This window comes from Canis lupus, chromosome 20 (assembly GCF_003254725.2).
Source record: "Canis lupus dingo isolate Sandy chromosome 20, ASM325472v2, whole genome shotgun sequence".
In the NCBI taxonomy this organism is placed as follows: Eukaryota; Metazoa; Chordata; class Mammalia; order Carnivora; family Canidae; genus Canis; species Canis lupus.
The window spans coordinates 54,517,471-54,540,480 of NC_064262.1; the positions used below are offsets into that span (position 1 = coordinate 54,517,471).

Consider the following 23,010-nt stretch of genomic DNA (forward strand, 5'->3'; position numbering starts at 1 on the left):
TGACTCTGTCTTCCAGGGCGCCCTCCGCAAAGTGTTGGGAGGCTTGTGGCGGTCACAGCTGTACATGGCCTGATAGCACCCAGTGGGTGGGGGCCGGGGATGCCGATCCACAGTTCACAGGCCCAGCACAGCCCGACAACCAAGAGTGGCTTAGTCACCAGTGGCTTTCCACCAAGAGGTGGAAAAAACCTCAGGTCAAGCCTCACAGTGGGGGGGAGGTGTGTGAAGGCCAGGCAGTCTGGGTTCAGGGGGGGCAGGCCCTGCCAGCAAAGGTGAGGGGGAAGACCGTGGGAGCCGTGAGTGTGTGATAAGTGGTGACCCAGGGGTCTGCAGAGTGGGTTCAGGGGGGGCAGGCCCTGCCAGCAAAGGTGAAGGGGAAGACCGTGGGAGCCGTGAGAGTGTGTGATAAGTGGTGACCCAGGGGTCTGCGAGTGAGACCACTGGCTTCAGTACCCCACGGGGTGCGGGCAAACCGCTGACCCCTGTGATTTTGCCCACGAGAGCTGACTGTGTCCCTTCTAGTGTGACGGCGAGTGACGACTCAGCATACGCATATGGGCTGCGTGAGCACGTGTGATCCAATGGGCTCAGCCCCACAGAGCTCCACACTGTGCTGCCTGTGTGTGTGTGTGTGTGTGTGTGTGTTGTACAAGGGAGTGCTGTGCACCACAGAGAATCCCAGGCCTGGGGTCCGTGGGGGCAGCTGAGTTCTGCTCCAATTCTCTGGTGGGCTGGGCCAGCGCCCTGTGGTTGGGCTGTTGGAACTGACTGGGAGACCAGGAGGCTGAGGCGCCAGGGGGCCTTGAGAGGGTGAACACACAGCCGTCTCGCGCCCGTGTCCACACACACACACACACACACACACACACTTACTGGCCTCAGGGGCAGCCAACCTGCGTTCCAAGGTCACTTTCCCACTAGTGCATCCGGGGCTCAGTAACTTCCACCTCTGTGGCTCAGGGCCACCTGGGATGGGGAAACTGAGGCTTGGCTTCTGCTCAAGCAGACAGGGACCCCGGCTTGTCTGCCACGGCTGGGCTGAGTCAGCCCAAACAGAGGGGGAATCCACCACCCCAAACCTCAGAGTCAGGAGACAGAGTGCAAGGCTGGGTGGGGAGCCCAGCCACCCTCAGCCCTGAAACTGCCTTCCCAGCAGACCACCCATGGGCTGGGGCCTGGCTGCCAGGCCCTGCTCCCAGGAACCCCTGGAAGTCCTGCCTGTTACCTGCCTCGGGGTGTCAGCTGCAGCCGGGGACCTGGGTGGCGGGGAACTGGGGAGTGGCCTGCTGGGCTGGATGATCCTTCCCGAGGCACCTTCTGCTTTGGGCCCTCAGGGTTCCGGAGGGGGACCGGGTCTGGGAAGGGCCCGGTGCTGAGGAGGCGGCCCTGAGCTCACTGTCAGGGAAGGAGGGGGGAGGTCATTCTAGGGGAACAGTGGGGAGGGAAGGGGCTGCTACCCGGAGCCCCGGTGGTGGTGAGGGCAGAGGGGAAGAGCAGTGTGGGCTGCAGAGGGGCTTGTGCCCTCCAGGAGCCACTCTGACCGGCAGGAGGGGGGCTCCCTGCCCACAGGTCTGCAGGGTGTCAGCCCCTGCCGCGCCCCTCCCGGGACCCACCCACCCTCCCCTTGGTCTGGGAACCCAGCACCCCGCTGTGTCCCGGACCTGCCAAGCAGCAAGGTGACACCGCTTTTTCTGTCCTCCTCGGGGACGCGTCGTCAATCCCCCCCGGAGCTGCGGCCAGGGCTTTTATGGGACCAGGACCTGGTCCCTGGGGACGCGGCTCTGCCCCAGCAGGCGCCGGTTTCGGCCTGGACGGGCCTGGCGCCCGCCCCAGACCTATCCCCACAGGGAGACGCGCAGCGCACATGTATTTTTAGCAAGTGAAAAGAGATAGTGGCTGTGAGTTCACGCGGGTGGGGGCGGACGGGGCCTGAGCACGCCCGTGGGGACGGAGGCCTGGTCCACCTGGACCTCTGACTCCTCCTCGGCACCGGGTGCCCCGTCCCATCCCGGGCCGCACCTTACGGGACCCGTCCCTGTCCCGGTGCAGCTGCCCCCCCCCCCCGCGGGAGGTGACCCCCCCCCCCCGGGGCCCCGGGACGCGGAATCACGAGCCAGGCTCCGTCTTCCACACTTTACTCGGTGCAGGTACTGGAGAGTCGCGAGGCCCCGCCGCACCCGCCGCACCTGCCGCGCACGCGCAGTCCCCGGCCGCGGGGCTCGCCAGGCGGGACGCAGGGCGCCGTGGCCGCCGCCCGCCCGCCGCTGAGGTAGGGTCACACGCAGGCACACTCGCGCGCCGACAGCTCGTGCACCGTGTGGTAGCGGCTGTGCGCGTCCAGGAAGGACACCTCGTCCTCGTAGGCCGTCGGGCGGCAGCAGGGCTGCGCGCGCACCCGCTCCCGCCGCACGCGCCGCCGCTGGCGGAGCCGCCGCAGCCCCAGGTCGTAGACGCGCGCGGCCGCCTCGCAGGCGCCTGCGCAGTAGCGGAACAGCACCGTCTCGTCGGACGCGTAGCCCAGGCCCAGCTCGCTCACGCGCACCTCGAGCTCGCGCAGCCCGCACGGCCGGCTCCCGGTCCGCGCGCGCCTCCGCCGGGGCCCCGCCCGACGACGCGGCCCCGCGGCCCCGCCGGCCCAGGGCGTCAGCTGGCGCAGCTCCACGGCGTCCGGGGCGCCCTGCAGCAGCGCTCGATCTGCGAGGACAGGGAGGGAAGGGGGGTCGCGGGGCGCCGCCGGATGCCCGACCGCAGGGCGCCCCCGCCTACAGCCCGCGCTGGGCCCGCTCGCTACCAGCAGCGCGCCCTGGACCCCGCCGAGGGGCCGCTCAGGGCCGGCTCCTCCTCCCCGGGGCTCCGGAGCGCTTTGCACCTGCGCCACGGTGAGCCGAGCTGACCCTGCTGTCTCACTCCCTGCTCACTGTGACCCTGTCCCTAGGCAGCCTCGCACTGGGGGATCTTCTTTCACTGAGCTGCTCCCACCTCTTTGCAGAAAAGAGAGGGAAGACTCAGCTGGGGGTGTTGTGATCCCAATCCCTGTCCCTGCTTGGCCCCAGTGCCCCCCGCTCCATGCTGGGATGCCTCCTGAAACTGGTACCTTTTCAGAACCGAACTCGGGAGCTACAGCCCATGCTCCAAGCCGCTCACCCTTTGGCTGAGCTGTTGCAGAGTCTCTGGCTCACTATTTGGGGCCCCACCCCCAAACCCACGCGTGTCCCTCTTGCTGCACCGTGTGCTGGGACTGTTTCTCCAACCATACCACCAAATCGGGGGTTTGAGCAGGTCAGAACGTGCAGAGGAGCCGCTCGCACTGAAGCCTGCATGTGAGGGTCCGGAGGGGTGGGGTCCTCACTGGGGCAGCAGCGAATATCACGGTCCCCCCCCATGCTGCAGGCGAGGCACCTGGGCATCCAAGAGGGCAGAGACTTGCCCAAGGCCACAGTACTAGCAGGTGGCAGAGAGAGGGACAAGGCCAAACAGCCTTCTTCCCCATTCCAGCACGTGCCCAAGTTTGGCCCACGTCCAACCCTCTGCTCCCACGGTTGCCAGGAGGTGCCCGGAGTCACAGATTCCCAGGGCCCGGGAGCCTAAATTTATTTCCAGACAGATGTGCTGCCCCCGTACTCTGCAGCCCTGGGACAGACGGGCAGATGTGGCAAATTCAGGGGCGCTGGGAGAGGAACTGCAGGCAGGGGCTCCGAGCTGCTGAGCGGGTGGCAGGCATGCTTGCGGCTGGGTTGGACATCTTGAGTTGATCCCCCACGTGCCTAAGGTTAGCACCCCTGGCTCTCATAGGAGAAAGCTCACATGAGGTCCCAAAGAGTGGGGACTGTGTATATGTGTGTGGGGGTGGGGGCTCAGGAATCAGACAAACCTTGCTCTGAGCCTGGCTCTGCCACTTTCAGCCCTGTATAAATTCAGGCATGTGATGGCCCTGCTCTGTGCCTCAGTTTACCTGTCTGCTCAAGGATTCTTGCAGAGTCCGATTTGGCTGAGACTGGGCCAGTGGATGGCGGGGATCCACTGAGCACGTCTCCAGTTCTTGAAGCCCAGGGGCCAGAGCTGGGTGGCCAACCGGCCGCTCTGGGGTTAGGTTCAAGCCTGCCTCACCTTACTTAGGGTACCCTAACATCCCACCAGTAATGGCCTCACCCCTAAGGTATGCATCTACACAGTTATTCCAGGGGGCAGGGGCGGGGAGGGGGAGGCAGCCAGATACAGTACAGATGCCCAGTGAATTTGAATTTCAGATAAACAGTGAATAATCTCTTGGTATATCTGTCCCTGCCTCCCTCCAGCAGGCCTGGCCACCTGCACAGGGTCTGGAGCCCAAAGAGGAGATCAGCAGTAGCTCCCCCCACCCCCTCCCCCTCCTGCTCTGCCACCGCCCCGAGCCTGAAATTCCACCATCAGCGCTTTGGTCTCAGGCCCACCCCTGGGACCCCGTGGGCGGGGGGTGGGTGGGGTGGGGTGGGGTGGGGGGTGGAATCAGCGGCCACTCCTTCCCTTGGTTGGTAGGGCTGTGCCCTGGGACGGGGTGCAGGGGGGCCAGGCACCCGCCCATGGGCCGAGACCCTTCCCGGTGCCTGAGTCCCGGAGGCGGTGCCCCCGGGTCCACTCCGCGCACTGGAGATTGGGGGCCCCACCCGGGGCTCTGGGACGCGGGGTCCTGGACAGGGCTTCGGGGCCTGCAGGAGGAAGCGCGGGCGGAAGTGGAGCCCGTGCCCCAGGCCACCCTTGTCTATTGTGAGGACGAGAAAGGACTGTGTGGGGCGGCAGGGCGGGCGCCGACTCGCACGCGGGCCCCACGCACGCGCCGCGCCCTCACCTCGGGCTCCCGCGGGGACCGAGCGCGCGCGCCAGGTCGGGACCCCGCCCCCAGGTGGGCGTGGCCTGAGCAGGGGCGGGGCCGGGCTGGGGGCGGGGCGGCCTGGCCCCTGGCGCCCGCACTTCCACCTGGGCGCCCCGGCCCTTCCCGCCGCGTCTCTCCCACCCTGGTGCGTGTCCCGGGCTCCGTGCGTCCCTGTCTCAGTCTCTCTCTGCATTTCTAGGTCTCTCGGGGTCTCCCCCACCCCGTCCCTGTCCACCCGCAGCGCGTTGGGCCTCGGGTCCTGCCTCCTCGTCCCCACGCCCTGCGCTGCGCGGTGGAGGCCGCTGGGGTCTAATCTCCCGGTGGCGCCCTGGCCCCGCAGCCCCGGAGCCTCGTTCCTGGTGACAGCGGAGCCCAGAGACCCCAGCTCCCTGCAACACGCCCCCCCGCCCGCCTTCCCCTGCCCACCCCCCCTCCCACCCCGCCAGGCCGTCGCGGGGATTTGCGCCCTCCTCCAGCCCCGCTACACTCAGCCTGCTTGTGGCCCCTGCAGGAACTTCCACATCCGGCCGCCCCCCGCCCCCGAGTCGGGGACCCGCTTACACTGGGCCAAGCGGGCGATCCGGGCGTCCAGGGTGCGAGGCGGCCGGCGCAGCGGGGCCAGCGCGGGTCCCAGGCGGTGGCTGAGGAGCAGGCCGTCGCGGCACATCCAGATGGAGAGCACCGAGCTGCAGAGTACCGAGGCCAAGGCTGCCGCCTTCCAGCGCTGCATCCTCGGCCTGCGGGCCCCGGGTGGTCAGCCACGCGGCCTCCGTCCGTCTGCCTGTAGGGAACGCACGCGAACAGGGCGCTGGGCCAGGCACCGGGGGCACGGCGGGGCCCCTGATTTCCATCCACTTCTGCGTAATGATCAGTCATAACGTCCACACGATTCATCAGGAACCCGCTGCACAAGGTCGTGAAAAATGCTGCCCTCGAAGAGGGCGGGTGTCGGGCGGGCGGTGGCAGGGGAAGCACCCCCATGCGGGGGTCCCACAGTGCTTCCCTGAATAGCCATGGAAGTTGAGACCCGAACAAGGAGGAGGGCATCTCAGCCAGGCACAGGACGCTGGCATCGCAGCAGCGGGGAGCAGCCGGTGCAAGGGCCCGAGCCTGGACCGACCAACGGGGGCCCATGCAGCCTGAGGCCGCGGTGGCTGGAGCCCAGTAGGCTTGGGGGCAGCCTGGAGGGGGGTGTGGGCGCCCCAGCAGGGGGCGCTGTGGGACCACGGGGTGGAGCTGAGATGGTGCTTAGAGCACAGCTTGAGAGGCAGGAGCCCGGGGTGGAGGGTGCCCCTTACGCGTTGGGGTCCCCGGGTGTGCAGCCCCGCCCTCTCTGAGCAGGTAAAGTGATGCCCGCAAGCGGCCGCGGCCGCCCGAAGCCGCCGCCGCCCCGGCACCCCAGCCTTTGCACAGTGCGGTCCTCCCACCCAGCACATCGCCCCTCCACCGCCTCGGCCCCTCTCCGCTCCCCGCTCCGTCTCGGCTTGGACGGGGCGGCCGTCTCCCCCGGGGCCTCGCCCCCAGCCCCGGGCCCCCGGGGTGGCCTGAGCGGGCCCCACTCGGGCACCGACGCCGGGGTGCCGGCCCGCAGGTCGCGGCGCGCTCGCTGCACACAGTAGGTGCCCCGACGCCCGCGCACCGGCGCCACCCCGCGGAGCCGCTCCCCGCCGCCGCCTCCGCGCGGCCCCAGCCCGCGTTTACATTCCCGGGGCGGCAGCCTGGTGTCGGGCCGCGCGGGGCCTGGCCGCCCGCCCGGTGTAAACATTTACACGGAACGCTGAGAGCCGGGCTGGACGCCGCTCAGCGCCCGCGCGGGGCTGTGGGGGGCCGGGCGCCCCCACGCGCTCCCCGGGCCGCCAGGCCAAGGGCCACTGCGCCGAGCCCGCGCTTGCTGCGTTTGCATTTCGGTTTTGCGTGGACCCCGCGGGGGGGGTCTGGAGCCGCGGGTCCCCGCCACTCCCCACCCCCACCCCCGCCCCAGGGAATCCCCTTCGCTGGGTCCGTAGCAGGGGACAGTGATTAAGCGCCTGCTGTGTACCAGCCCGGGTGCTGAGCCCCGAAGGAGGCACCCCGATCTCCGTCTCTCAGCTGGGAAACTGAGGCCCAAACAGGTAGGGGCTTATCCAAGGGCGCAGCTAGAGGAGCTCTGGGATCGGAACCCGGGTTCTTGGGCAGGACGCCCGCATGGGCTGGGCCGGCTCCGGGCAGATGCTGTGGAGTCCCCCTGAGGACCGGCCAGGCTTGGGGGTGGGTCTGTGTTTGTTGGCGCAGGGAGAAGGAGCTCCCCACACGGGGCCTGAGGGAAAGCTGGGGCGCCTGGAGGCGCAGGCCCTGGAGGGCGCCTGGCCTGTTGGGGGCACACTAGGGCGCGTGTGGCTGGATCAGAGGGAGCAGGGGGCGGGGAAGGGGCCCGGGCAGGTCACCCAGGCCTCGTAGGCCTCGTGGAGAATATCCCATAGTCAAGGTGATCCCGGCAGCCGGGACAGCCTCAGGTTGGGTGCCCAAACCTGCCCCTCTGCCCTAAAGGAGCGCCTGCCCTGTGTCCCCAACCCCCTGCCCACTGTCCCAGGCACATCCTGCGGCTGTCTGCCTCGCTATCTCCATTGGGCTGGATGGAGGCCCCTGCAGGGAGCCAGCCTCTGCTCCTGTGTGTGCCGAGGGCCTCCCATGGGGGGCGGTGCAGAGGCTGATGGGCCTCGGCCTAGAGCAGGCCCAGCCCAGAGCCCCCGGTGTCCTTGGAGCTGCAGCCCCCCTGGAGCTCTTGGGGGGCAGGCAAGAGGAGGCACCCCGGGTGGAGGGGCCCGGTAGGTGTGGCTGATAAGCGTCTCTTAACAATGGGCCTTTCAGGAAGGGGGTCACCCAACTGGTTTGTCTCTGGCAAGGGCCTGACCTAGAGGGGTGCTGCAGGTGTGGGGTGTGGCATGGGCCTCGGGGAGGGGGCCGCGTGTGCCTTCTGGGCTTCTCTGGGTCCTGGAGCCCCCTGGTCCTGGCTGGGGGGTGGGTGCTCACACTCACTCACCCTTGGCCTTCACGTCCTCAGACACACACTTGGGTGCTCATTCCCGTGCACACCCAGACCCTCCTGGCCACACAGACTGGGACAGGCTGTCCTCACTGCCTCAAATGCTGTCCCTCTTACATGCTGTGTTGTTGCTCACCAACTCCAACATGATGGGGCTTGCACACTCAGGTGTTTCACATACACATGGGCATTTACACGTTGCAACACACACAAGCCCACTAACACACCTACATACACGGGTGGCTGTTTTCACACTTGCATCCAAACAGGAGCACACTTACATGGGAAGGCATTGTCATACACGTATTCCTATATTATCACATTCCCAGAAGTTTTTACTACTCACATCTTCAAGTAATATCACGCTGACAGACACAACCACAATCACTAATTGGGTGTGTTCACAATCATATAATCAAACATGATTATACTCCCATATTTGAACACAATCACACACTGTATCATTCTCATAACACACACCTGATCACTACTCGGCTCATATCCCAGTGTCTTGCACTCATATGCTTGAACCTTCACACATAGGCATGTTTACACTGTCATACATTATGACAGCCATGTTGACATGCCGGTGTATCTCACACTCACACATGCTCACATGTGAGCATTTTCCACCACACTCACAGGTTATCATATTTGAATACTACCATGCTCACAGACACTAGCATGTTTTCACACTTGTACACTCTCATACTGCACAGGCCAGCTGCCCTTGCCCTTTGGAGCTGTCACACTCCCATTGTCTCACACTCCCGGCCACTCAGATGTTCTTAGCCTCTTGCACTCTTGGGAGCTCCCACACGAGCGTTTTCACACTCGTGGGGAAAAATACACATTGTCTCTGGCATGCTGGCATGGGGAAGAGGCATGGCCACACAGGTGTGCCACTCCTGAGCCTTCTCCTGGGCCCTGGGACCTGTGCACGCTCATGCACACAAACCTGTGGGCCTGGGGTGTCCCGTATTGTTCACGTGCTGGCCTGGTGCCAAACCGGGCCTGCCACCTGCTTGTCTCTGCCATTCTCACATCCTGGCCACACACCCAGACACTCGGGCACACACCTGTGAATGCCCCACTGGTGCCGTTGGGCTCTCAAGTACGGAGGTTCTCGGCACAGAGTGATCGGCACAGAGGCATGATGGGCTGTGAGGCGAAGGGAAGCAGAGGAGGCCGATGACCCAGGAGAGAACTGCCCTGTCCCGGGGACTGGTACGTGGCCCAGGCCTCACCTGCCTGCATCTCAGGAGCCTCCGTGCTCCCGGACAGGGCCTGGCCAGCGGTCTCCTCTCAGCTCCCAGAAAATGTCCAGTCTCTGGAGGATTCTCACTGCCCAGGGAAGGGAGCACCCTCCTTTCTTGGGGCCGTGACAGCCTGAACTGCAGGAAGTGGTTTCAGGGAGGCCCTCACTTCTAGCTGGAGACCACAATGTGTCTGGGGCTGAGACGAGGCTCAGACAGGGGTGATGAGTAACCCAGAGTCACACAGCCAGGCAAGCCCTTCCAATCATCCAAGGTAAAGATAGAGTGAGGGTGTGGGCATGTGGGTGTTTCTGGAAGCCTCCTTTGTAGGGCCAAGAAATTCTGCTCATTATCCTGGTGCCCAGGCAACGCCCTGAGGCTCCACCTTTCAGTGGAGCTCCCAGGAGACACAGGCCAGGCATACCTGTTCTCGAGGTCAACAGCCTCCTTCCTGCAGAGCTCCTGGCCTCAGGGAGGCACCTGTTTCATGCTCACCCCCAGGGAGAGGAAGGATGGAAGGGGACACTTCCGTCCATCCACTGATCTCTCCAGTCTGAGGGACGCCTTGAATCGGGGCCTGCCCCCAGTTGGCAAACTCCTAGGCATCCCTCAGAGCCCTGGGTCCTATTGGTCCTCCTCCAGGAAGCCATCCTGGCTTCCCATCTTGGATCCCCAGCTGTGGGTCCCCCCTCTTACCCAGCCAGGCTGGCATAGTTTCTGGGTTCACATCCATCTTCTCTGGACTGAGGGATTTTGGAGGGCTAGGCTGGGCGAGGTCCTTTCAAGGCAAGGGCTGGCTTCAATAATTCTGTTCACACAGGTGTGGGCCTGCTGCTGCTCCTCGGTCTCCACGTGGTGCCTCACTCCACGTACACCCTCCTCCTCCTTCTCCATCGCACCCCAGGACACCTCCCTGGCCTTCCTATTGGGGATCTCCCTGAAAGGTGCCACCCAGCCCCGCGGGAACAGTAGGGGGGACCCGGAGGAGCTTGGCAGGGGTGCTCGCGGGGCTGTCGTAACTGCCCAAGGGCAGAGCGAGCCAGGCTGAGAAGCCATGAGGGCGGATGTGGGGGGAGGGGACCTGTGTCTGAACCCTGCAGCGCCGGGGTTCTGGAAGGCTGTCTTCCTTGCTGGATGACACAGTGGCAGGGAGCCTCAGTTTCCCCACCCGTACAGTGAGCTGCCTGAGACACCCCTCCCTCATCTGGGGGCGCCCAGCTCATTCAGTGAGGTCCTTTAGGCCTGGCCTCTGATGTGCTCCTGCCTCCAGTGCTGACAGCTCGGGGGCCGGCCCCGGGGCCAACTCCTGGGGCAGCTCTGCACCTCTCCTTCCCCCGACGTGGGCCCTGGGGGCTCCAGGGATGGGGAAACTGAGAGCAGGAGGGGCAGCACTTCGGCCTCTCTCAAGGCAAGACTCAATGGTCCTGTGAAACAAGAAACAAATTCCACAGCCCACAAAAATGTGCCCCCTCCCTGCGAGGCCCCAGGGCCCGGCCCCGCCCCATGGTGGAGATGGGGAGGCCAGGGCAGCCGCGAGCCGGCGACACACATCTGGGGGCAAACCAGGAACATCTGGCTAGTGCAGCTGGTTCCGATGCCGCGTCTGCAGGGGCCTCGTGGGGGGGGGGGCGTGCAGTCACAAATGCCCCCAGTCAACCTTCCAGGCAGAGCCCAGCCTTGCTTCTTCCCACCCCCCCCAGAAGCTGTCTGTTGCCCAGTTGCTAGAATCATCGCTGGCTCCCTGCTACTCTGAGAATCAAGTCTGGGCTTCTGAACTTGTCCGAGGGGCTCTGCGTCTGTCTTTGAAGGTGAAGACAGAGTGAAGGTGAGAGGTGGTTAGACAGAGAGAGTGACTTCTGGGGAGGACTGTGCTGACTGCCCCGTGGTAATAATAGTAGCAATAATAATAATAGGGACGCCTGAGCGGCTCAGTGGTTGAGCAAATGCCCATCTGCCTTTGCTCAGGGCATGATCCCGGGGTCCTGGGATCCCGATAGGAAGGCTGCTTCTCCCTCTGCCTGTGTCTCTGCCTCTCTCTGGGTGTCTCTCATGAATAAATAAGTAAAATATTTTTAAAAAATAATAATAATAGGGCAGCTCGGGTGGCTCAGCAGTTTAGTGCCTGCCTTCGGCCCAGGGCGTGATCCTAAAGACCCGGGATCGAGTCCCACGTCGGGCTCCCGGCATGGAGCCTGCTTCTCCCTCTGCCTGTGTCTCTGCATCTCTCTCTCTTTGTCTCTCAGGAATGAATAAATAAAATCTTAAAAAAATAATAATAATAGCTAACACTAGCACTAGCACACAGCCCTATGGGTACTGTTCAAGCACTTTCTACATAATAACTCATAGCAACGTATGGACTGTTTTCTTTCCATTTTGTAGGTCGGGAAACTGGGGTCCAAAGAAGTGAAGTGATTTGCTCCAGATCAAACAAGTGTAAGTGGCCAAGCTGGGATTTGAATACAGATAGTCAGGTGAACTCCTACTCATCCCTCAAAGTCCTGGCCCCAAGACCCCCTCCACGTTCTTCATCTCTGTACCACACGGCCTCTCTAACGGCAACAGTAATAACATTAACGCCCCCACCACGTTGGCTATTACGCTTATTCAGTGGCGAGCACTGTGCTAAGTGCTTTCCACATGTTTAATGGTCCCCGCAGTCCCTGGAAAAGATGTCATTATTCCCCACGCCGGGAAACTGAGGCCCAGAGTAGAGTCACTTGCTCAAGGTGATACCAAAAATAAGGGGCACCTGGGTGGCTCAGTGGGTTAAGCATCTGACTCTTGATTTCGGTTGAGGTCACGGTCTCAGGGTCATGGGATGGAGCCATGCAGGGACCATGTGGAAAAAGCTTGGAAAGAAGAAAGAAGGAAAGGAAGATAGCGGCCGAGCTGAGGTTGAACTTGACTCTGACTCCAAACTTGTTCTCTCAAATGCCTCCGCAGGCCCTGGGACCTGAGTGGCCGAGGGTAATGCTGAGGGGGATGGCAGCAGCCAGAGGGCATGGCAGGTCCTGCCGTTGGGGGAGTGAAGGGGCTGACGTCCACTGAGAGGACAGGTTTTCCCAAAGACACGCAGCAGAGCAGAACCAGCAAGTAAATAAAGTGCCCACGTGGCAGCAAGCCCTGTGTGCCAGGCCCAGCTCCGCGCCCGACACATCAGACCAAGCCTTCCTGGGCGCCTACTGTGTGCTGGGCCAGCCAGGGAGCTCAAGGGGACCCAGGCCGACCTGCGCCCCACGCTTGCCAAGCTGCCCGTCCAATCAGGGTTTGGGGGGGCAGGTAAGAGAGAAGACATAAATAAATAAATAAGGTAATCTGGATGTCAGCAGCACGACAAAATAAAACAAGGTGAAGTCATAGTGACCGGAGGGGGATGGGGTGGGTGGGGAGCCTCTTTAGGTTGAGAGGCCAAGGGGGCTTCTTGTAGGAGGCAGCATTTGAGCTGAGACCAAGTGAAGATCTGGAGAGAGTGTTGTAGGCGGAGGGAGCTGGAGGAGCAAAGGGGGGGCAGGGCAGCATGGGGAGATGAGGTGGGGGGACGACGGGGCCACGCGACCTGCAGGGTCAGCTCTCTATTCCCACCCCCACCCTCACCCCGATGCCCCCACGTGCCCGGGGCCCTCTTCGTGAACCTGCTGCCACGCGAGCGTGTTCTTAGGGAGGCCAGGCTGGAGAGCGTGTGTGGCTGGCCTGTAAAATTCCCACCTTGACCGCAGCAGGCCGGGCCGGGGGGGGCAGGAGGGGGCTCCCTGGGGTGGGAGGGATAACAGGATCAGCCTAATCGGGCCTGGCACAGCTGAGCAGCTGCTGTGGGGCCTGGCGGGTGGCACAAGGGACATGGATCCCCCGGGGGGGTGGCCAGGAGGGCACCACACAAAGCGGGCCATGGGACAGCAGGGGGAACAGAGAGGCGCGGACTTCAGATGCCACTCGGACCCTGACATTGGCTTCCTGGGAAGGAGGGCACCCCGAGTCATCTCTTCTACCCCCGTCCCCCCAAGTTCAAAGTCCGCCTCGAGGGATCCCTGGGTGGCGCAGCGGTTTGGCGCCTGCCTTTGGCCCAGGGCGCGATCCTGGAGACCCGGGATCGAATCCCACGTCGGGCTCCCGGTGCATGGAGCCTGCTTCTCCCTCTGCCTGTGTCTCTGCCTCTCTCTCTCTCTCTCTCTCTCTCTCTGTGTGACTATCATAAATAAATAAATTTTTAAAAACATTAAAAACAAAACAAAACAATGTCCACCTCGGGTCCTTGACACACTGAGCTTTCCAGGTGCAAACGGTGCCCTCCCTTTGGGTCTCGGTTTCCCCAACTGGGAAGCGAGACCCACTGGCTGCGGGCAGGACCCCCTTGTCTCATTTCTTCCAGAACCAGCCCGAAGCCTGGTTTCACTTGGACTTGAAGGGAAGATCTTTCCGCTCCTGAATACCTTTGCTTCCTGTCGCCCGCCGGGCTTCCTTCGTAGCTGTTACCTCCCCTGAAAGTAACCTCTCCCAGAAATAACCCCCCCAAAACCTTCGTGGGACAGTAGCGGTGTGGCCGTTGACGTCACGGCTCGTGGGCCTTGTTCTTCAAGATGATAGACTTAGACCGCAGGGTGGAGCCCAGAGTGGGGAACCAAGGGCCTACCAGCTCAGGGTAGGAGGGGTCAGAGGAGACTTCCTGGAGGAGGGACATCGGGGCTGGGGCTATGAAGGATGAGTAGGAGTTTTTGAAGACCCGGCTGGCTGGTCTGGGAGCCTCCCGTCCACTCCCTCACCCACCCCCAGGAGTACCAGGCCCCAGGCCTGTCCTATCCTGTGTGTCATCCTACCACAGAGCGTGGCACGCAGCAGCTCGTTGCTCAGGAAACACATGGGCATGAAGGAAAGATCCCTTCGGCTCACCCAGTCTCAGTTTTCTCAGCTGCACACTGGGGAGAGACAGCCTCCCGCCGGGCCCGCCCGATGCCTCCTTGGTGCTCGCTAGGCAGAGGGCAGACCCCAGCTGCCCCCCATCTCCCCACGTGGGGCTCCCCCTGGGGGCCCAGACCCCTCGGCCCTACCTTGGGGACCAGGAAAGATGCGTCTGCAGAAGAATCTATGGTCACAGCAAAGAAGGCTGGGCCCAGGGATGCCAGATGCCTGAAAGACCCATTCTTCCCTGCCCTGTTTCCAGCCCTAACCTCCAGGATCCAAATGCCCCAGCCCAGTTCTCCCCCTGCCCACCTCTCAGAGTGGTCTCTCCCTCCCACAGTCACCTGGACACTCCGGATTTTCTTTTTTTTTTCTTTTTATTTATGATAGTCACAGAGAGAGAGAGAAAGAGAGAGAGAGAGGCAGAGACACAGGCAGAGGGAGAAGCAGGCTCCATGCACTGGGAGCCCGACGTGGGATTCGATCCGGGGTCTCCAGGATCGCGCCCTGGGCCAAAGGCAGGCGCCAAACCGCTGCGCCACCCAGGGATCCCTACTCTGGATTTTCTAAAACGAGTCGTGTTATTTTCTGGATCTTTGTCCGTGCAGTTCCTGCTGCCTGGAAGGCCCTTTCTTTTCCCCACTTCGAAAACTCCTACTCATCCTTCACAGCCCCAGCCCCAATGCCTTCTCCTCCAGGAAGCCTCCCTCGATCCTCCTACCCCTGAGGTAGGCCCTTTGCTCCCCACTCTGGGCTCCAGCCTGGGGTCTAAGTGTGTCTTCTTTAAAGGACAGGGCCTCCAAGCCCCGCCGCCAACAGTCAGCCACACCATCACCATCCAACATACATGTGGGGGAACAGTCTCTTGATTGTGTCCCTGTGCCTGGCTGCAAACTCGTTCCTTTGCCTGCCCCAGACTCTTGAAAGCTATGTCCTCTGCTTGTTTCCCGAAAGCAGTGATGGTGGAATTTCGGCCACGGTGCCCTGCCACAGAGGGGGATGTTGTGTTCGCGTCCCTGTACCTCTAGAACAATCTCTTTGCAGCTTGTCACTAGGACTAGGCTAGAAGGCCTCGGGGAGTAGGGGGGGTTGGGCGGGCTTCAGAACCCTGAACCTCAGAAGTTGGAGGATGAAGGGAATGGGGATTGGTGTCCAAAGGGCCCCGAGGCAAGGGGCTGGGGGTGAGGGGAAACGGGCAAAGCTGGGAGTCTTCCCTCCGCGGACATCCTGACATCCGCCTAGACCAGTCACGCCCCATCGGGGCTTCCTCAGCCTGGGGCACTTGAAGACAAAGAGTGTCATGGAACACAGAGAGAAGGATTGAGCAGAGACAGGACAGGGCAGGCAGGCAGGAGTGAGTTAAAGTCAGGGGTCAGCCTCCAGCTCCCCCCTCCCAGGACCCTGGCCCTGCTTTTCGGATCTGGGCTGGGGTCCCAGCCATGCAAGGAGCCACAGGCCCAGAGCCCAGCCAGTGACACCATAATATATGCTGTTGCTTCTTTGGGGAAGCGGTGGCCGTGCCACCCGCCCCTGCGAGTGGCCTCCTTCTTCCCCCCAAATCTGCCCAACTGTCTGCATCCGCCCCTGCCTAGTGACTCCTGACCCCCACATGCACCTTCTGGGGGAATTCTGCGGCCACCCCGAGGAAGAGATGCCCTTTTTAAAAAAGCCGGGAAGGCACAGCCCCCTCGCCTTCAAATCCCGTCTTTGCCCTTAAGGGACTACCCTCCCCCCAAAAAAGGGTTTCGCGCCCTCTTGTGGCTGCACAGGCGGCTCCCGGAGCCGAGAGAGCCGGGCCCTTACCGGAGGACACCGTGTCCCCGGAGGCGGCGGCGGCTGGAACGCGCCACTGACAGATGTTTACTTCTGCGCGCAGCTGGGCCGACGGCAGCTCCCCGGCTGGGGTCTGCGGGCCCGACGCCCCCCACGGCCCCCGGCGCACCGCAAGGCAGCGCGGCGTCTGGGGCTCGCCCTCGCAGAGGCTGCAGAGGGGGTTCCGGCTGCCCCCGCGCCCACCCCGCGCCCACCCCGCGCCCACCCCGCTTCAGATGCACACTTGGAGGTCCAAGGGCGCAGAGGCGCGCCCGCCCCGTCGCACCGGGCCCGGGCCGCCCTGCCCACCTCGCCCCCCCCGCCGTGCGCGGACCCGTGGCCCCCAGACCCCGAGCTCATCCACACGCCGGGGCTCGCCAGAGGAGGGAAGCTACCGGTCCATCCCGAGCCCTGGAAGCCCCCCACCCCGTCCTCCGGGCCGGGCCCCCCCAGCGCCGGCCCCCCGCGGGCCCCCCGCCTGCCCTTGCTTACCTGCTCGGGGTGCCCGACTGCCCGTCAGTGGTGGCCGCGCCTGCCGCCCGCGCCGGCCCCAGCCCCTGCCCCTGCCGCCGCGACCGCCATCCGGGCCGCCTGGGCCCGCGGCGCCCGGGGGGGCCCGGGCCGGAGGGGGCGGCCGCGGGGGGGACGCGGCGCGGGCCGGCCCATGGGGCCCCCCCGGGCTCGATCAGCCGCGGGCTGCGGCCATCCCGGCCGGGCTGGGGCGGGGGCTGGGGGTGCCCTGGACGGCCGGCGGCGCGGGGCGCGGGGCGCGGGGGCGCACGGACGGCGCGGGCGGCCTGGGCGCGCGGCGCTGGGCTCGGGGGCTGCGGCGCGGGGGGCCCGGGCGCTCGGAGCGGCTCCGCGGCGCGCTCTCCCGCCGCCTCCGCCGCTCCCGCCGCGGACGGCTGGGCCGGCTCGGGGCCGGGGGCGGGGCCGGGGGCGGGGCCAGGGCGGTGGCTCGGGTTTCTCGGGACGGGAGCCGCCCCCGCCCAAGGGGGGGCGGGCGGCGCGCAGGTGGCGGGGGTGCGGGGGCCACGGCGCCCCGGGGCAGGGGACCTCCCGGGGCCCCGCGGCGCCCCCTCCCCAAGGGCTCCCTTCTGGGATAGGAGGCACAGCGCCCCCGACGCCAGTGCCGGCGGCCTTGGGCGCCCCACACTCTGCCGAGGATCTGGCTTTACTGTCAGACGCCGGCTCCTGCCTGGTCCCCTTCCGGAAGGCAGGGCCCCGAGAAGTACTCTCACCAAGGAAGCCCCTCCAGGGAACCTCCAGAGCAGCGCCCCCGTAATCAGCTGCTGCCCCCCATCCACAGACCCAAGACGGCGCATCTTCCCTAAATCCGGGGCCGCGAGAAGCCCCTCCCCGGTTCTCCTCGGAGGCATTAAGTCACAGCACGACCCCAGACGGCGGTCACAGCGGCCAGAGCCCCCTCCTGCCCCGCTGAAGACTGTGGGGTCCTGCTAGTCCCGCCCCAGGCCCTCCTTCCAGAAATCCAGAGAAGCCCCCAGGACAGAGCCGTTCTAGAGGACTGAGACCCAAAGCTTTTTCCTAAGACAGTAAGTAAGTGGCACCCTAGGACTGAGGACAGCCGCTGCCCACCGAGCCCCTCACGAAGCGGCCGTTCTGCCCGGGCTGCACCCAGCGCCCCGCAGCGGCGCCCATTCCCACCGCCGGCTCCCCCCGCGCTCTCTGCGCACCGGGACCCCGCGGGGCGCCCCCACCTGCGCGCCCAGACCCGCCGCGCCCCCGCCCCGACGGCTCCGCGTTCCTGCAGCGCCCCCTGGCGGCGCCAGGCGGCTCGGGGCGGGGGGTGGGCGGGGCTGGAGCCGCCGCGGCCCCGCCCCGCCGTGGCCTAGTTACCGAAACACCCTCCCCGCCGCCCCGCCCTCGGGCCCCCGCCGCGGCCTTTTCCCGCGCGCTCCCGGCCGCCGCCGCCTGTGTTCCCGGGGCCCGCTGCTCTGGTTTCTCTCTCCTGCCGCCTGATTTCTTGGGGCCTCCTCGTCCGGCCCAGGCCGCCTGCATTCCTCTGATCCCAGCAGCCCTGGCATTGGTCTGGGTAGGAGACCTTCCTAGGAGCTCCCCCCTCTCCTCGCCTCCCCTCCCCTCCCCGCCAACACACACACACACACACACACACACACACACACACACCCCAAGGGGCCTGTACAGCTTGCACTACTATGCCGCCTACGCGGTGATAGGAGACACTCAGTCTCACCCCTGCACTGGGGCGCATGCGGGTGGGCGACGCCTGGGTCTGCGCACAGCCACCCAGGAGTAGGCCAGGATGTGAGCTTGCAGGTAGGGTGGGGGCACAAGAATGAGCAGGTGTCGCGGAAGTGGTGGCGTTGGAGCCCCCGGTCCTGGTCCAGGATGGGAAGCACAGGTGTCTGCTCTGTGCGGCCTTGGGCGGGTACATCTTGAATGTGGCTCAGCTTCTCGGCCTGTAACACAGGGTATTATTAATAGACCCTAATAGGGTTGTAGTAAAGATTGAGTGAGTAAATATGAGTAACTGTCCCTGGGTGGTGTTGAGCAATAATGTCTGCCATTATCCGTGTCACCCCGTGCTCACTCCCAGTGACACGCACGTCCTAGCGTGACGAGAAAGGTCTGACCTCCCCCGTGGCCACTCACACACAGACCCCCAAATGTTCGATCTGGCTGGGGTCACACCCTGGGCCATCCTTGTTCTCACACATCCTGGGACACCCTTTATGAGAACAGCACCACCCCTGTCCTTGCCCGAGGACATGCATGGACACACACACACAGGTGTCCTTGTTTCACTTCCAGCCAGACACGCTTATGCACATGGACACGAAGCTCACACTACCCTAACACACACACATACACATACACACACATACACACAGTGCCCAGTAGAGACACAGACACACCCAATATTCACACCCAAAGGACCCTCAGCCCATCGGCCCTCAAAGGAACTTCTTGATTGCTCATGCACATTCATGCACACTCGGTGGATCGTTACACACTCCCATGCTACCTGCTGCCAATACACACGGCACACGTTAATACACACATCGGCACACAGTGTGACCCACTCCACGCTCGCTACTGGTACCCATGGCCACAGTGCAGGAGTACGCACTACCTATCCCACAGCCACACAGCGCAGGAGAGTCCGAGACACTGTCGTGCGTGTCTACACATGCACACGCACGTGCTAGGCCAGTCTGGGAGGCACAGCCCCCTCGCACACATGCAGCCCAGCCAGGAGCCCACCCCGCCCCGACCAGCCACCATTAAGCTGTCACCAGCTGCCCCCGGCCACCTCCTGCTCACCCCACACCGCTGGTATCCCCCGCCCCGCCCTGGCTGGAGGCCCTGGGGGTGGGCGCCTGCAGACACATGGGGCGCGGGACACACACATGTGCCCACCATGTGGACGCTCGTAAAATGGTTGCCCTGGCAACAGTGACTTGAAAAACTCGGTTCTTCCTCTGGGGTGGGCAGGGGCAGGGGCAGGGGCGCCAGGGTGAGGCTGTGGGGGGCCAGCCGGGAGGCGGGACACCAGGACACACGCCCACCTTCCCCCCACGGGTGGAGACCCCAGCACACTCGGGCCCCCGGGAACCCTGTTCTGCTCGGGGCCAGCCCCACGGGGCCCCCGGTGGCTCACGTTCATTCCGTCCTGACAGCCTCACACACCGGTGTGTCGCCTCCCGCGACCCAGCACCTCTGGACACTGTCTGTTACCAGCCCACACACCCTGTCACCCCCTGGACAGGCGGTGACAGACACCCTGTCGCACTGGCTGACTCACACGGCAGCTGGGAACTGGGGCGCACAGACACGCCCTCCCTGTGGCCCCCACCCCCCTCAGAGGAGCTGTCTGGGCCCGGCTGCCCGGGAGGCCAAGGGGATCCAGGGGCTGGTTCTATTTGCAGGAAACACGGGTATTTACAATGCTTTATTTTTAAACCTTCCTTCTCCCAGACTGTGGCTGCTGTGGGGCGGGGGTGGGTGGAACCGAGCCTTGAGCCACCCTGGCTTCCAGAGCAGCCCGGGGGTTGCGTGGGGTTGGGTCCCCCCGAGCGCACGTAGGCGCAGAGACAGGCTGGGCGAGGAGCGGGGGGGCATGTGGGGGCGCGTGGCCCCTGCGGCTGGGGTCAAGGCCAAGGCAGGGGCGGGACAGTACAGGTGCACCCAGAACCCAGGCCCTGTCACCTGCCCGCCCTCCGCGGTGTTTGCCTGGCAATTAGTTCCGCTCCCTCGTCGCCTCCTCGGATGCCCCCCACCCCCACCCCCCACCAAGGTAGTTCCGGGCGATGCCCCCGCCCCCGAGTGGCACTGTGCTCACTTGGCAGTTGTGAAACCTGGAGATCAGAGTAGCCCAGATGCTGACCCGAGGTCACACAGTAGGGAAGAGGCTCAAACCTGGGGCTGGATGATTCTGGAACATTCAGCCACTGCCTTGGCCGCTCCCCCCACCCCTGACCCCCGAGGCTGGCCCCCTGCCCTTCCTGCGCGGTCACTGCTCCCAAGGGGAATGCTCCGTTCACTGGTGGAGGCCCAGGCCGAGGTTCTGGGAGGCCAGCGGCTGCTGGCCAAGGCATGGACTTGGCTGGTGGAGAAGTTTCCATCTTAGCACCAGGAGCTGGTCCAGGCCCTGCGGGCCCAGGGCTGTACCTCACGACCCCCAGGAACCAGCGCTGCAGGGGTGGAGGTGGCCCGGAGCCCTCCGTGGCTTCTCTCTCCCGCCACCCCCAGCTGGAGCAGCTCCAGACCTTCAGCGTGCCCCCCCTTTTGTGAGCTGGTAACAGAGATTGCCGGGCCTCAGTTTACTCATCTGTGAAATTGCTCCCACATTCTTTCTGTGCCCAATGCAGACCCTCAGGGAGTGGCAGTGTCGCTGTCACTGAAGTGAGAGGGCTTGCCGGGGGGTCCCTGGGACAGCACAGAGCTGCCCATGGCTAGCCAAGAGGCTCCCCGAAACTAGACTTCGGGGTTCTTAACGTGACAGTAGTCATCCTTGCCCCCAAGCTGGACCACGCTGAATGGAGAGGGGCCTCAGCCCTGACAGGGGACACAGCCCAGGGGCAGAGCGAGGGCCCTGGGGGCCAGGAGGAGCTGGTGGCCTTGGCCAGAAGGGGCCTCTGAGGCCCGTGGGCGGCAGGAAGATGCTGGCCGGTTCCAGGCAAGGGAGGATGGGAAAAGCAGGGCTGGCGGCCGTCCCTGTAGGGCCATTTGCAGCCACAGGCCACAGGCCAGGGGCCTTGTCCCCAAGGGCCGCAGGTCAGCAAGGCGGGAAAGCCATCAGGCCAGCCCAAGGGAGCCAGGGCAGGCGGCCGGGTGGGGCCTGGGCCTGGGGTTGCGCGGGCACCCGTGGGGCAGGGCCGAGGCTCACAGAGGCACACGCTCACACACGTGCACAAAAAGCCACAAATGTGTACACACCGTCACACAAACGAGAAACACAGACACGCACTCACAGACACACACACTCCCCCACACTCAGAAGCAACCGTATTCACCCACACCCCCAGTCACACACAATCTCCAGGCACAGCTGCAGATGTGTGTACACCATCACACAGGCAAAAGCCATAAATGGCACAAAGTGTCACACGAACACATCCGCTCACATGTGCAGCAGTCCCAGCTGCCAAGGCTTGAGGGTGCCCTGCGGCACACACCCCCCCCAGCACCCTGGCTCTTGCCACACGGCCGCCCAACCCTGCTGTCTCGCGTCCTTGGCCTGGGCTGCCCTAATCCCTGTCTCGTGTCCTGAAGCCAGAAGATAAGGGGCAGCTGCAGCCCCAGATAAAGGAGGCGCAGCCGCAAATCCGGGGTGGCCCCAGCTGAAACGGGCACTGAGCCCGGGGCCGCACCTGCCCTGCTGCTGCCACCCCATCCGGCCTGGCTAAGAGGGACAGGGAAAGGGTGAGGGAGAGACACAGGGAGGGAGCAGGGAGCCAGGGAAGAGGGACTCAGAGAGAGAGAGAGACAGAGACAGAGAGAGACAGAGAGAGACAGAGAGGTAGAGAAAAGCAGAAGAAGAGAGGGAGACGGAGACCAACAGACAGAGGGGGAGAGCGAGTGCACGCAGCGCACACAGCGCCTGGCGAGAAGGCCAGCTCCGCCTTCGCCAGGCCCTGCCTCCCCCCATCTGAGTGCCTCAGTGTCCCCATCTATAAGAGGCCCCTGTGCCACCTGCCTCCTTTCTGCTTCTCTAAATAGGTCAAGGCAGGGGATTCAGAGTTCGACTCAGGCCTGGTTCAGGGTAGGAGGGACATCTTCCTGAGTGTCCCCCGCACTCTCCAGGGTGACACCTGGGAAGGTCTCATCCCCCCGCCACAGCCTCAGTGAAGGCAGGACCCTCTAGATCAGGTCTCGGCCCCTCTGTGCCTCAGTCTCCCAGCCACAAGAAGATCCACTCACTCAGCAAATGTTTGTTGGGCACCTACTGTGTGCTGGGCCTGGTGCTGGGTGCTGGGGACACGGAGTGACTGCGGTGGACCCAACTCCCACCCTCTCTGAGCTAATAGTACAGTGGGGAAGATGGCATGTGGCCAGGTGGCACCAGGATGCTGAGGGCCATGATTCCCCGGGGCGGGGGGGGGGGGGGGGGGGCGGTGATGCTCAGATAGCTGCAGAGCCTGAAGGGGGCAGTATCCCCAGCAGGGGAGTTAGAGAGGCTTCTGGAGGAGGGGGGAGGAGGGACAGGGAGGGGGAAAGGAGGAGAGAACTAGAGGGTGAGTGGAATGAACAAGGTGGTTGGGAGCAGGGAAGAGACTTCCTGCAAAAGGGAACAGCACATGCAGAGGCTGAGAGGTCCGACTGGCTCACGGGAGGTCTGGAATGAAATTGGTGCTTGAGTTTAGGGAGTCAGGGGGTGATGAGGAATGAAACTGGGGAAGGCAGCAGGGGCTGGGTCCTGTAGGAACTTGGGGGCTCTGGGACAGGGCTGGGGCAGTAGGGAGACATGGAAGGATTGGGAGCAGGGCCTTGGTCAGATTTGTGGCTGGGAGGTGGGGCTTTGGGGGTAAGATGGAAGAATGAGGCCCTGAAGTGGGGGGCGGGGCAGTGATGGGAGAGGGGATGGACTAGAGAGAGGCTCTGGAGGACAGGGGGCAGGACACAGGAACCCACGGGGTATGCGGGGAGAGGCAGGGGGGGACGCTGATGACCTGGTCTCTGGCTCAGGGCAG

The 23,010-nt window shown here is 64.2% G+C and overlaps 2 protein-coding genes and 1 non-coding gene across 4 annotated transcripts in view; 1 reads left to right on the forward strand and 2 right to left on the reverse strand.

Annotated features, from left to right (window-relative positions):
- The window catches only part of LOC112666348 (neurturin), a 30,197-nt gene extending 13,764 nt beyond the window's left edge, over positions 1–16,433 (reverse strand). Inside the window, exon 1 of one of the 2 annotated variants that reach the window (XM_049097468.1) lies at positions 16,328–16,433. The gene's annotated coding sequence lies outside the window, so the exon portion shown is untranslated. Of the gene's footprint in view, positions 1–5,410; positions 5,552–16,327 lie in introns of those variants that run through there. The other variant, XM_035702899.2, reaches the window with a different exon arrangement.
- NRTN (neurturin) lies at positions 2,120–16,433 on the reverse strand. The gene is made up of 3 exons (XM_025457138.3): positions 16,328–16,433; positions 5,411–5,630; positions 2,120–2,694 (listed from the first exon to the last, which is right to left on the reverse strand). Exons 2-3 carry the CDS (start codon positions 5,577–5,579, stop codon positions 2,276–2,278), a joined length of 588 nt encoding a protein of 195 aa, XP_025312923.3. The 5' UTR covers positions 5,580–5,630; positions 16,328–16,433; the 3' UTR covers positions 2,120–2,275.
- LOC112666349 (uncharacterized) lies at positions 6,574–12,497 on the forward strand. Its single transcript, XR_004807378.2, has 4 exons — positions 6,574–6,960; positions 9,948–10,071; positions 10,828–10,952; positions 11,510–12,497. It is a non-coding gene; the product is annotated as an uncharacterized LOC112666349 (transcript).
- Positions 16,434–23,010: the final 6,577 nt, after the last annotated feature.

Bases quoted from the DNA above. Each gene is read 5' to 3' on its own strand.
- NRTN (XM_025457138.3), bottom strand. From the start codon at position 5,579: ATGCAGCGCTGGAAGGCGGCAGCCTTGGCCTCGGTACTCTGCAGCTCG. The intron at 2,695-5,410 runs GTAAGCGGGTCC...CTGTCCTCGCAG, and splicing joins GATCGCCCGCTTGGCCCAGT to ATCGAGCGCTGCTGCAGGGC.